A 14,046-nucleotide genomic window follows, 5' to 3' on the forward strand; every position below is an offset into this window, starting at 1 on the left:
AGGAGCTGGGCTTGTCCCCCTACTCCACTAGGTGCAAAAGGGTGGGTGGGTGGGGGAAGAGGTTGAAGAACTGGATAGGAATTCAGCGACATATAACTCCATATAACCTCTGCCTCCCTTTCCTTGTCCTTGTCCTATCTCCATCCTTGTACACAATGTCGTGCTCTATACTCCAACAACCCCAAGTTCCCTCCTTTAGGACCACTCAAGCCTCACTTTTCCTTCAAAACTACCATTCAACAATACCACCACAACCTCCAATATCTTCATGAAAACTACCATCCCACAGTGTTGAGTGTTGAACTTAGGTAAATGATTAGCTGTGATGCTATCAAGGAGCTTTACTAGTTCAACAATTTTCCCTTCAGTGACTGTTAAAAAACACACAGATTACAAGAACAAATTTAAGGAAATGACAAAAGTTCTAAAATCTACAGTCTTTCCTTCTGGTGTCTGATCTGTAGTCCCAGAACTTTTCCTCTACATAAATGGAAATTCACATGGTTTTACTCTTAGTATCAACATTCCCTCTTGGTGCTCCCATTTCACAAATCTTGTCTTTAGCAAAAACCACATGGATTCCTTCTATCATCTAACCCTTTCCCCAGTGTAAATATGTGATCTGGCCTGAAAAATCCAATTAGGCTTTCTTTGACTCCATGGACAACAAGAACCTCCAAGTAACTCCAAAAGAGAAGATTATCCATATGATTCCTCTGGAAGTTTCTTCCTTGCAACCTATAAGAAGATTTTACTAAATTCTCCAATTGACTTCAGTGCTCCTTGCAGCATTACTTAATCCCTGGTGCCCCAACTCGGTCTCGAAACTATCTCCCTCTCTCGCTCTGCTCACCTATTAAAAATCCCCATTCCTTGACCAACTTGCAAATGAATTATAATATACTTAAAATGCCCAGCATTGAGGAGGTAATACAAAGCAGCCTACAGCTGAGAAGCCATTTCTCTGAAGTCTCCTTTATGCAGCAAGAAAAATACATCTCCTATGAAGTCTCTTTACACGTGAGAAAAATACCTCACAGACATGATGTGAAGATCAGGTGAAAGTGCCTAACGCCCAGTATGTGATAATAATAACCTAGAAAAGTAACTGAAACAGATAAATGTGTCGGTTTTGTTTTTTGCATTTTGGGGCATATTTTTTAGGCCTATTCCTGGGGATTGAACTTTTGGCTCAGTCTTTAAATCCCTAAATATGTTCTCTTAAAGAAGAATCCAGCAGGATTCTGGAAATGGGAGACTGGCTGTTACTGATGGCGCTGAAAGAATAAAGTTAATTCCCTTTTTTCCTGTCTGAAACCTTTCAGGACTCCCTGTAACAATAGCCACCTTATAATGGAGTTTATTTCAATAACTACTGGCTTATTTGCCTGCACGATTCCATTGACTCTTCATTCACAGGAACGCCAAGTTTTGGAATTCCATCCTCTCTAGTGTACAGGCGAAGAATGAGGCCTAGATGCGTGGCATCAAGTGTTTTTGTTTGTTTGTTTGTTTTCTTTCTTTCAAGTGTTTCTTCCATTGTCATACAAAAGTGACGGGGCCCAGGGGCAGCGCTGGTGGCTCAGCGGTTTAGCGCCGCCTGCAGCCCAGGGCGTGACCCCGGGGTCACGAGATCGAGTCCCACGTCGGGCTCCCTGCATGGAGCCTGCTTCTCCCTCTGCCTGTGTCTCTGCCCCTCTCTCTGTGTGTCTCATAAATAAACAAATAAAATCTTAAAAAAAGAGAGAAAAAAGAGTAACGGTGCCTAAAGACCTGGCGAGGTCCTCCCGGGCCCACGCGGCCAGAGCCCTGCTGCCCCGCCCCTTCCCTCCCTCTCTACCGAGGAGCGTGGCCGCGCACGGTTTGGGGGCGGGGAAAGCGGGCGGACACCGCCTCCCCGGGGGATGGGTAGAGCGAAGCCCCGCCCCGGAAGTGGCTCTCTCAGTGGGCGTGGCCTCACGCCGGTTCTCTGGGAGCCTCTGGGCCCGACTGCTGCAGGGCCGTAAAGGGCTCTCCGAGTCGTAAAGTGGCGAGGCGCGGCAGCGTTGCTCTACGACTACTTGGAACGAGAGCAGCGGGCCGGCGTTCGCAGCTTGGCGATTTTCGGCGCCGCACGTGGGTGACTGTGGGTGTTCGGGCCCGGAATTCGTTCCTTTTGGCGTGGACAAGCCACACTGAAGGACAGAGTGGTAGCGGAGACCGGGGGGTCGTGGGCTGATGGATATTGCTGTTGAAGATGAGGGGACTTTGGGAGGAGGTCTGCAGAGTGGAGCTGAGGGGGCGCGGCTGAGGCTCGCGTCCGACGGGGAGAGAGTCGGAGGCACCGCAGTGACGGAAGTTGGCAGCGCGGGAGCGGGGAACGGACTGGCAGGAGTGGAGAAGGCGGAGGACGGGGAAAGGAGTGGACAGAAGGCCGAGGCGATGCGAGTGGACCTAACGGTTGTGAAGCAAGAAGTTCTGGATTGGTCGGAAATGGAAGAAGGCCGGTGGGTAAAGCAGGAGGCGGAGGACGCGCCTGAGGTGAAAGAGGAGAAACCAGGCGTATCGGAGGTGAAGCAGGAGATGGATAGGAGTTTTGAGGTGAAAGAAGAGAAGGGGAGTGAAGCAGAGGTAAAAGAAGAGAAAGTGAAGGTGAAGGAAGAGGTGATGGACTGGCTCGATGTGAAAGAAGAGAAGAAAGAGAATTTGGAGATAAAAGAGGAAGCGTTTGTTACTCAGAACATAAAAAAGGAGGAAATGATGGATGAAGTGAGTGTAAAGGAAGAGAAGTATCTCCCAAAGGAAGAAGTGATGGATGATGCGAAGGTGAAAGAGGAGCCTCGGATAAAAACCCCCGCGGGTTTCAAGCGGAAACTGGCCATGTCCAGGTAGGACAGGGAGAGATTCATTGGGAAAATAGAGGCGTGGAGTCCTCTGTTGTCTGGGATGAAGGAAATCTAGCAGCCGGGTGTCAAATATTGAAAAATAAGTGCCATCTTGGGTCTCTGGAGCCAGCGTGTTGGTGGTGGAGGTGGGGGGGGGGGGGGCAGGGTTTTGTCAGAGAACAACACATTCAGGGAAAATACGTCAGGCTGTAAGTGGCCAGTGCACAACGGCCAAGTCAGAAAATTCTGGGGACTAGAAAACTCTTGGACCAGATTCTGGTTTGACTTAATATGCTCTTGACTCAATATTCTTTAAAAGAGGATAGGCATAAAGAAAAGTCTACTAAACTAACAGGGATACCGTGGATCGTTAAAATTAGATATGCACTTGAACTCACCCAGCTGTCTACTTCCTCTGTGGATACTGTGAATGTTTATTGCTTTATAGTTAATCTCCTTTACTTTGTGATCATGTGACAGCATAGGAAATAGAAGAGTGGTCACATTCTTGGGACTCTTCCTGTCTAGAACAGACTGGGCCAAAAAGAAATGGCTGTAGTTTGGTTGTCAGTCCTAAGCTCCTAGAAGAGCAATTGGAGACAGATGTTGGGTAAGAGAATATCCAGATTATTTTAATGCTCATTTCAGGTTGGGTGTGGAGATAAGAAGAGATGCCGCTGATAAAACGTATTTAACCTGGTCTCCTACTTTATTGTGGTGTGTGTGCCTTTAAGGTATTTGAATTCACGGATTGGACCTCTGGTTATGTGCGCACGTGCACACACGTACAAACACAATCATTAACAGACTGCCAGGAATCACAAGTTAAAATAGTAGTGAGCAATCTCATTCTGTGATCGCAATAGCAAAAGAAGTCAAAAGCGAGATTTAAAACTTATTACATGTTTTCTTGGGTTATGTAGTACTAACAATCTTGTAATATTGTAAATGTCGTTTGGAGACAGTTTCCTAGAGGAGAGTTTTCTAAGGATGTTTGACAACTATCAAGTATTTTATCAGAGTTACTTGCATATACCTTATTCACTGACTACATGTCTTTAAATTGTTGGTGATGAGTAATGGACTCAGCGTTAAAGATTATAGATAAATGAGTAGAATTAATATTTGATAATTTATTAAGTTTCCTGTGGGCTTTTGTAGGTGTGAAACTTGTGGTACAGAAGAAGCCAAGTACAAATGTCCACGTTGTATGCGATATTCCTGCAGGTATATATGTAATTTCCTACCTTACTACCCATGTCTGTTCCCATCGTACCTCAGTATAAAAGTACCTCCTCTTTGTCTCTTCAGTTTGCCCTGTGTGAAGAAACACAAAGCAGAACTGACATGTAATGGAGTTCGAGATAAGACTGCATATGTTTCCATACAACAGTTTACTGAGATGAATCTCCTAAGTGGTAAGTCATTTTAGGCATAGCGGATTGATCTTCCTGGCCACTGGAATATGTCATTTATTTTTCTATTTTGAAATTTTTAGATTATCGGTTTTTGGAAGATGTGGCAAGAACAGCAGACCACATTTCTAGAGATGCTTTCTTAAAAAGACCAATAAGCAATAAACACGTAAGTATTTATTTTTCCATCACTTCCAGTTAAAATTCTTTTTATCAGTTAGATTCATTTTTTTTTTCACCGAATACGTGGTGAGCAGCTACCATGATCCAGAGCTATTCCAGTTACTAGGGGTACATCAGTGACCAAAACAAAGTTCTTCTCATGGAGCTTGTATTGTGTGGGGAAAGACAGGAGATGAGTAGAGGAACAAAGATAATTTCAGATAGAGTTTAGTGCATGTGGAAAATAAAGCAAGCACAGGAGATTAAAGAAAATGAAAATGGTATTTTTTGGGAGGAGGTTATGAGTATCTTCAATACAGTAGTCAGGAGAAGTTTCTCTGAGAGATGACATTTAAGCAATGATCTGAATGAGAAAGAGGCAGCCATGTGAACCTTTGGAGGAAGACTGTTCTAGGTAGTGACAAAAACAGAAGTAAAGACTGTGTTAGGAGTAAGGTTGGTGTGTTTGAGGATTAAAATGGGAACGTGGTGACTGAAGTATAATTGCATAAAGAGAAGAATATTCAACATGAGGTTAGAGAAACTGGTGAGGACTCCTAACGTATTCTGAGTGAAAATGGAAGCCATGAGAGGGTTTTGAGCACATTTGCTTTTTGAAAGATCACTCTTGCTGCTGTCTGAAAAATGAGCTTTAGTGGGCAAGAGTAGAAGATTGAAAGGGAGGATAGTTAAAAAACTTTTGCTGTGGTTCAAGTGAAAAATGATGGTGGCTTGGATAATGCTGTTAAATTATTAGAAGTGTTTAGATTCTAATTTTGAAGGAAGAACTAACAGGACTTGCTATTTTATTTATTTATTTATTTAGATTTTTTATTTATTCATGAGAGACAGAGACACACACACACAGAGAGAGAGAGAGAGAGAGAGGCAGAGACACAGGCAGAGGGAGAAGCAGGCTCCATGCAGGGAGCCCAATGTGGGATTTGATCCCAGGACTCCAGGATCACGCCCTGGGCCGAAGGCAGGCACTAAACCGCTGAGCCACCTGGGCGTCCCGGCTGTTTTATTTACTTACTTACTTACTTACTTATTTATTTATTATTTTTTTAATAAATTTATTTTTTATTGGCGTTCAATTTGTCAACATACAGAATAATACCCAGTGCTCATCCCGTCAAGTGCCCCCCTCAGTGCCCGCCACCCAGTCACCCCCAACCCCCACCCACCTCCCCTTCCACCACCCCTAGTTCGTTTCCCAGAGTTAGGAGTCTTTATGTTCTGTCTCCCTTTCTGATATTTCCTACTTATTTAATACACTTAATTTTCATACTCTTTCATCCCTTTTGCATTCCATAAACAGTATGCAAAATTAAAACTTACATATTGGAAATATTTTGCAACTGCTATTCTAGAAATTCTTTAAGAGTGTTTTAAATCATGTCATGAAATTATGTGCCTTTTTCAAAGACCATTTTAGCATTGGAGTTGCAGAATTTTAGCACTTAATTTTAACACCTTATTTTATTGTTACTACTGGTACCAACTTGACATTTCACATATCTGAAAGAAAGATTACCATGCATGTTTTTCTGAAGCTTAATTAAGGATAATTAAGCATAATTACAATTCTGCTTAAAAGATAAATTTTTAATTTTTTTGTTTTTATCATGAAGTATTTCATGCATATTAAAAAAGCATAAAATATAAAGAACACTGTTTAATGAATAATCATAAAGTGAACCAATCCATGTAACTACCACTTAGGTCTGGAAAGAGAACATTATCATCTTCTCAAAAATTTCTGCCTTGTGCCATTCCCTGATCATTCTTCTGAATGGTTTCTAGTTTAAGACCTGTATCATTTATTTATCCATTCTTTGGTCCATGGACTCGAGTTTTCTGTAATAACAGCAACAACAAAACCTTAAAGTATGGCAGTGAGTACTTTTGTTTATGAATTGTGGTTTTTGTCCACACATGTTTTTTCTAGGATTTATACCTAGCAATGGAATTACTCTGTTGTGGGATATGCACATCTTCAACTTTACTAGATGTAACCAAAATATTTTCTGAAGTAGTTACACTAGTTTAGATTCCCAATATTGTGTGTACCTATTGTCACATCTTCTCCAAACTTGATTTGGTCAGTTTTAAAATTTTTATCAGTTTGGGGGATCCCCGGATGATTCTGCAGTTTAGCGCTGCCTTCAGCCCAGGACTTGATCCTGGAGACCCGGGATCGAGTCCCTCATCAGGCTCCCTGCATGGAGCCTGCTTCTCCCTCTGCCTGTGTCTCTGCCTTTCTCTCTCTCTCTCTCTCTCTCTCTCATGAATAAATAAATAAAATCTTAAAAAATAAAAATTTTTGTCAGTTTTATGGCTTTGTAGTTATTTTGGGGTTTTTAATTTGCAGTTCTCGGATTTCTAATAAGATTGAACATCTTTCATATATTTTATTGGCCATTTGGATTTCATTTTGTAGAAAAGTTTGTCTCCTGCTCATCTTTTTACTGGTCAACTTCCTTTTTCTTACTGGTTTGTAGGAATTCTTATATTTCTTAAATGCCTGTTGGTAGTTGATTGTGTTATAAATAGCTTCTACCATTCTGTGGCTTGCTTTTCACTCTCTGTAGTGTCTTTAATGAATAGATGTTCTTAATTTTAATATAGTTAAATTTATCATATGTTTCCATTATAATTAGTAGTTTATATGTTTATAAAGAAATTCTTTCCGACTTTGAAGTTATGAAGCTATTCTCATAATTATTTTCTAAAAGCTTTATAGTGTTGCATCTCACATTTATATCTGTAAACTACCTGAGATTAATTTTTGTATATCAAATGAAGCAGAGATCCCATTTAATTTTAATTAATGGATAATGCACTTTCTTAGCTCCAAAGTTCATCCTTTCTTTACTGCTCTACAGGACTGCCTTTGTAATATATCAGGCATCCATATATTCTTGGGTCAGTTTCTATTCTATTCTGTTGGTCTACTTGTCTATCCACACCAATACTAAACACTCTCTATTGTAGTTTTTTTACTGCAACTCACTGTCTTCTAGACTAATTCCTTTGACTTTGTTCATTTTCTGGATTATGGCTATACTCTAGTGTGGATATGGCTCTTTGTAATTCTATACAAATATGAGGAATCGGCCTGTTGATTCTACAATCCCATTTCCCCACCTGGGAATTTTAATTGGGGTTGCATTTATTTTATAGAGTAAATTAGGTGATTGGACCTCTTTACAGCTTTAAATCTTGAAATCTCTGCATTTATTTACTATCTTTGGTATCTCTATAATTTTCTCAGTAGAGATCATATACATTTTTTGTTAGATTTATTTCCAGGCACTTTATTTTTTCATGCTTTTTTTAAATAGCATTTCTTTTTTTAATGTTTTTGCTGTTATTTAGTAATGAGATTTTTGTTATTTATTTTATGGTATTCTAATCTGCATTTTACAGAATTAAAATCTACACCTGTGCTTTATCTATAGATTCCTTGAGATTTCCTCTATTAACAATTTGTCACAATTTGTTTTTATCTTTCTATCCTTATTCTTTTTTTCTTATTGGAATAGTTAGGACTTACCATCCAGGGTTAGTACCAATGATGATAGTAGATATTTATGTTGTAAGTCTCAAGTCCTCCCCTAGCTCTCATTTGCTAGATGGAGTCACATGACTCAACATCCAGTTGTACTCATGGCTGAAATTTTTTACAGTGAAAGAATACAGAGCAAAATTAGCAAAAAGAAAAGGAGCATAGCCTGTAGGAATCCAGTTGCAAGCTTCCACAAATCCTCTCCATTTGGAGTTACACAGTATGCAGTTAATTCCTCCTGTGATAACACATGTGTAGTATTGTCTGCTAGACAAGCTCGTTAAAAATTCACTACCCAGGGTTTTTTGGGGGGACTGATCACAGAAGCACCCTCTGTCCAGCAAGTGCCAAATTCCAGACTCCCAGAAGGAAAGCAAATAAAACCATATGGTTTATACAAACAATTCAGGCACAGTGGACCACACTTAATTGTTTTAGGAAAAGTCAGTTTAGGAAACCATTCACCAGTTATTCAAATTTCCAGGCACTTGCCAAGAGACAACTTTGCAAACAAAACCACCCAAAGATAACAGTCTCAGGCCTGCTACATTAACTCATCTGTACATCTTTGTCTTATAACTCTGGTCATGGAAGAAAAACTTCCAAGACTGCACCATGATGTTTGCTCTTAAATTTCTTTAAGATATAATTTGATACCTAGATTATGAAAATTCTAGTCCTAATTTGCTCTCAGATTTTATCATGAATGTTGGTTATATTTTATTAAATACTTTTTCTGTATTTGATTATTTCATTTTTGTTCTTTTAATCTATAATTTTCTAGTATGAAAAATCTTTTTAATTGGTTTTCTAATTTAAGCTTAACTTGCATGTGTGTTATTATCATATCATGCTTTTTCTACTCTGTGGAATTCATTTGAATTATATGTGTGTGTCCACCTTATCCATGCATTCATTTTGTATTTCTCTTTATGAGTGAGATTAACCTTTAATTTTCATTTTTAGTATTCTCAGTTTTCCTTTATTTTTTATTCTTTTTTTTTTTTTTCTCAGTTTTCCATATCATTATGACTCTAGTTTCATAAAATTATTTGGGAATGTTCCCATTTTATTCTTTGATGCATTCACTAATGTTAGAATTACTTCCTCCTTGGTAAAAGTTTTACCTAACTCCCAAGTTGTTAAGAAACCAGTATGGGCTTAAAATTTGGGCTACTAAGGTATAGTCTTTACTTTTTGTGGGATTCTGCAGGTTTTCTGTGTCTTCTTGAGTTACTATTTCTAGATTACATTTTTCTAAGAATTTGTCCATTGGACCTAAATTTTTTAATTTATTGGCATAAAGTTCTTCATAAACCTCTCCTTTAGATCTTTCTGGGAGTTGTAGTGATTTCATTTGTGATATTTGTGATATTGGTTATTTTGTGCTTTTTTTCCTTTTTTTCCCCTAGATTAGTTGCTGTTATGTGTTTTTTCTAGTTTGTTATTGTATCCTATCCCCTTGACTTTTGTTGTATCTTTCTTTTTTAGTTTAGTTTAATTGCAGTGCGGTCAGAGAACATACTCTTAAGTTCATTCCTCTAAAATACATCAAGTACTTGTATTTGTGGCCCAGTATATATGGTCAAGTTTTGTAATGGTCTCTGCTTGAAAATAAGAATATTCTGCAGTTGCTGAATATAGTACTCTGTATACCCTTTTTAGGTCAGGTTTATTAACTATGTTGTTTAAATTGTTTATAATGTTACTGTTTGCGTGTATTTCTTCTATAAGTTTCAAAGAGAAGTATGTTAACATTCCCCAGTAGATAAAATCAAACAGACCTGTTTGTTTCCCTTGTGGGAGTTTGTTTTGCTTTATATGTTTTAAGGCTAAATTATTAAATGCACACCTCAGGAAATACTTCTCGTTGGTGTATTTAACCTTTGGCATTATGAGCTGACCCTCCTTGTCTCTGGCTTTCTGTGTACTTTGACTAATAATAATAAAGCTGTATCAATTATTTGCATGGTCTGTTTTTTACTTATTTAAGGCCTTTCTGTATCCTTATGTTGTAGATAGCTGGCTTTCAGTTTTTCTTCCATCTTACAATCTGTAACTTTTAACTAAATCATTAAGTTCATTTATATTTTATAAAATTACCTGTACGTTTGACTTTAAATTGTCACATCATTTTTGCTATTTGGCCCAATTTTTTTCTTCTTGCCTTTGGGCTGTTTTTTTTTTTTTTTTAATCATTTGAATTTTTCTCTTTATCATTTAGAAGTTATACACCCTTTTTCTATCCTTACATTGGCTAAGCTAGATAATACAACATGCATGCTTAATTTACCATTATCTAAAGTTAAGTACCACCTGAACTCTGTGCCTAGACAATGCAAACAACCTTAGAACAGGAGTTGGCAAACTTTTTCTGTAAAGGGTCAAATAGTATTTTTTCCAGGCCATATGGTTTCTGTCACAACTATTCAACTCTGCTGTTGTATCAAGAAAGCAGTCATAAACAATATATAAACAAAAATGGGTGGGGCTACATTCCAAAAGAATTTATTTATCAAGATAAGTGGCAGGGAGATAACAGTTTACCAGCAGTTACCTTAAATTCCATTTAACCCTATACTGATGTATTGTTTTCAGTTCTTTAAATTGGCTTTTTTAAAAAATCTCCATATAGTAATTACTGTTTTTTTTCAGTCACTCTTTGAGTTTATCTTTTTTTTTTTTTTCAAGATTTTATTTATTTGAGAGAGAGTGTGTGTGCACAAGCAGGGGGAAGAGCAGGGAAAGAGGGAGAGGCAGAAGCAGACTCCCTTTTGAGTGTGGAGCCCAACACCAGGCTAGATCCCAAGACCCCAAGATCATGAGCCAAAGTCACACACAACCAACTGAGCCACCCAGGTGCCCTTTGAGTTTATATTTCTACTTTCTTTCTTTTTTTTTAATAAATTTGTTTTTTATTGGTGTTCAATTTGCCAACATACAGAATAACACCCAGTGCTCATCCCATCAAGTGCCCCCCTCAGTGCCCGTCACCCATTCACCGCCCCCCCCCCCCCCCACCACCCCTAGTTCGTTTCCCAGAGTTAGGAGTCTTTATGTTCTGTCTCCCTTTCTGATATTTCCCACACATTTCTTCTCCCTTCCCTTCTATTCCCTTTCACTATTATTTATATTCCCCAAATGAATGAGAACATATAATGTTTGTCCTTCTCCGATTGACTTACTTCACTCAGCATAATACCCTGCAGTTCCATCCACGTTGAAGCAAATGATGGGTATTTGTCATTTCTAATGGCTGAGTAATATTCCATTGTATACATAAACCACATCTTCTTTATCCATTCATCTTTCGATGGACACCGAGGCTCTACTTTCTTTGCTCTTAATTCCGTTACCATCTTATTTTTTTTTTAATCTTTTTTTTTTTTTAATTTTTATTTATTTATGATAGTCACAGAGAGATAGAGAGAGAGGCAGAGACACAGGCAGAGGGAGAAGCAGGCTCCATGCACCGGGAGCCCGACGTGGGATTCGATCCCGGGTCTCCAGGATCGCGCCCTGGGCCAAAGGCAGGCGCCAAACCGCTGCGCCACCCAGGGATCCCTCGTTACCATCTTAAATCTTACAATTGAGAGATTACTTTTCTCCTGCTTCAAGCACATCCTTTACAATTTCCTTTAGAAAAGATTTGCTGGTTGCCACCTTCTCTTTGTTTTGTTTTGTTTTGTTTTTCTATTTATTTGTCATTCTTCACTCTGAAATGATTTATCTCAATGGAATTCTGGGTTTAGAATTTGAGTTTCAGCATCTTGCAGTTTCCATTGTTGTTGCAGTCATCTGCAACAGTTGCCTTTGAAATCATTTTTAATCTGGCTACATTTTTTTTTACTATTTTTGCAACTTTTTAAATCTTTGGAGTTCTGCATTTGTGCTATACTACAAAGATGCAAATTTCTTTTTATTCATCGTAACTTGAAAATTGTTAGATTTGTTGACTCTGGCATATCTTCCATCAGTTCTTGGAAATTTTCAGCCCATTTCTATTAAAAGATTCCCCTGCCTTGTTTCTTCTCTCTTCTAAAACTACCATTAACTCTGAGTTAAGTCTTCTCCCCATATCTTACCTATCCTTTAACGTCTCTGATTTTTTTTTTAATCTTTTTTGTCTGTCTAATGTGTTCTGGAAATGTCCTGGTTTTATTTAGTTCTTTGAAAAATTTACTGAGTCAGTTTTTATACTTTCTCTTCACTGTAAATATTTCCAAGCTGTTAGGTTTTCAAATTTTGCAGAGTTGTCCTGTGTGTGATCATTTTAGTGTTTGAATATATGGAGAATTCTCAGCTACCTCTTTTTTCTCTTTTGGTTCCTGTTCACTGGCATTTGTTTTCTTGTATTATTTATGCTTTTTTATTTTTTATTGAGTACTACTTTTTTTCTTAAATTATTTGTGAGAACTTTTTGAAGAGTGGGATGCAGGCCTTCTTTTACTCTGCCAGGGAATATTGCAATCTGGACCTATCTTAAACCAACTTGAAAGTTTAAGATTCCCTTGACTGTACAAGCAAGGCAAATCATATTAAATCTCAGCAAGAACTGGCCCATGGCCACAGCTTCTTTTTTTTTTTTTTTAATTTATTCATAGAGACACAGAGAGAGAGAGAGAGAGAGAGGCAGAGGCAGAGGGAGAAGCAAGCGCCATGCAGGGAGCCCAACATGGGGCTTGATCCTGGGTTTTGGGGATCATGCCCTGGACTGAAGGTGGGCACATTTAAACCGCTGAGCCACCTGGGCTGCCCATGGCCACAGCTTCTAATGAATTTTTTTTCCTTTTTCCCCTCTGTTACAGTCATTCCAATATAAATTTCCTCACATGCTCTGGGGGCAGGGTTTATCTCTGATTCACCCTTATCTTATTATTATTAGGCATATTCTGTGACTGATATTCATTTGAGGAGGGGTTTCTAGAAGATTATAGGGTCTTAAGTCTGACCTTGTTGCTGAGATGGCTGCTGAAAGGGAAAGCCTATATTTGCCAGAATTTGCAAAAGTGGCTTCATTGCTTTGCTTACCTTTCCAAATTTTCACTTCTCATTAAAGATTGGCCTCTATTTTCCTGGTTTTTTTTTTTTTTCTTCCCAGCTCTTCAATGCTTTTAAGGTGATGTTTACATATATTTTATTACATATATGTTTTTCCCCTACTACCTGGCATTGTTAGATGTGTTCAGTGGGAGGGTTGGTCCTTATAATCATTGCTATTACTAAAACCAAAATCCCGTAAGTTATAAAATTGGTTGTAATTTCTTAAATTATTTCCCTTCTTAACAAGTGATAACGTACTCATCCTTTCCTTTGGCTTATGATATAATTATCTGACTCTTTGCATTGCAAATTCTAGACTCTCATTCGCTTAACCAAAACCTTGCATTTATACTTTGCTATTTCAGTGATCAAAGAAGTCTTGATGATATTACTTGCTTCACTACTGTCTGGAGTTGACTAGTTTATCTCAACCAACCCAGATAGATGGTCAGTGGAGAAACAGATCAGATTATTCACATAGCCCATTTTGTATAGTCTGCAACAATGGCTACTCTAATTTGGGCCTTGTGCTAAGTAATGCCGTGGTTCCTCCCCTGAGTGAACTACCTGTCTTATAATTAAAGCAGGCATTTTTACAGCTAAGTATGACATAAACTCTTTAGTAAAAGGAAAGGAACTGTACAGGTATCCCCTATGAATTGCCAAGTGTCCTATATTTTTAAAAATCCCATTAAATCCTCCTTTGGCTTAGAGCATATGGTTAAAAAGACAGACTATAGAATTAGACATATCTGAGTTTGAATACAGGCTGTGTCTCAGAAATAGCTGCATAATGTTGGCATCTCATTAACTTTCATTCCTTTATTGGGTGTAGTAATAGTATCTATCTGATAATATTGTGAGGATTAAGTGAAATATTGCTGTTTAGTACAGTTTGTGAAATGTAGGTACTCAATAAATCTTAACTATTATATTTCCAAATATTGTTTTACTCACTTCTGAAATGTAAGCCATTTTAAAATTAATTTGT

General features: G+C 38.3%; 1 protein-coding gene across 1 annotated transcript in view; it reads left to right on the forward strand.

The window, feature by feature from the left end:
- The first annotated feature begins 1,956 nt into the window (after positions 1-1,956).
- ZNHIT6 (zinc finger HIT-type containing 6) overlaps positions 1,957-14,046 on the forward strand; it is a 59,529-nt gene continuing 47,439 nt past the window's right edge. Inside the window, exons 1-4 of the mRNA XM_041750448.1 lie at positions 1,957-2,867; positions 4,026-4,091; positions 4,176-4,282; positions 4,363-4,448. Of these exons, the coding sequence (XP_041606382.1) occupies positions 2,218-2,867; positions 4,026-4,091; positions 4,176-4,282; positions 4,363-4,448 (909 nt within the window). The 5' untranslated portion in view covers positions 1,957-2,217. The remainder of the gene's footprint in view (positions 2,868-4,025; positions 4,092-4,175; positions 4,283-4,362; positions 4,449-14,046) is intronic.

Source organism: Vulpes lagopus, chromosome 3, assembly GCF_018345385.1.
Source record: "Vulpes lagopus strain Blue_001 chromosome 3, ASM1834538v1, whole genome shotgun sequence".
Taxonomy (NCBI): domain Eukaryota; kingdom Metazoa; phylum Chordata; class Mammalia; order Carnivora; family Canidae; genus Vulpes; species Vulpes lagopus.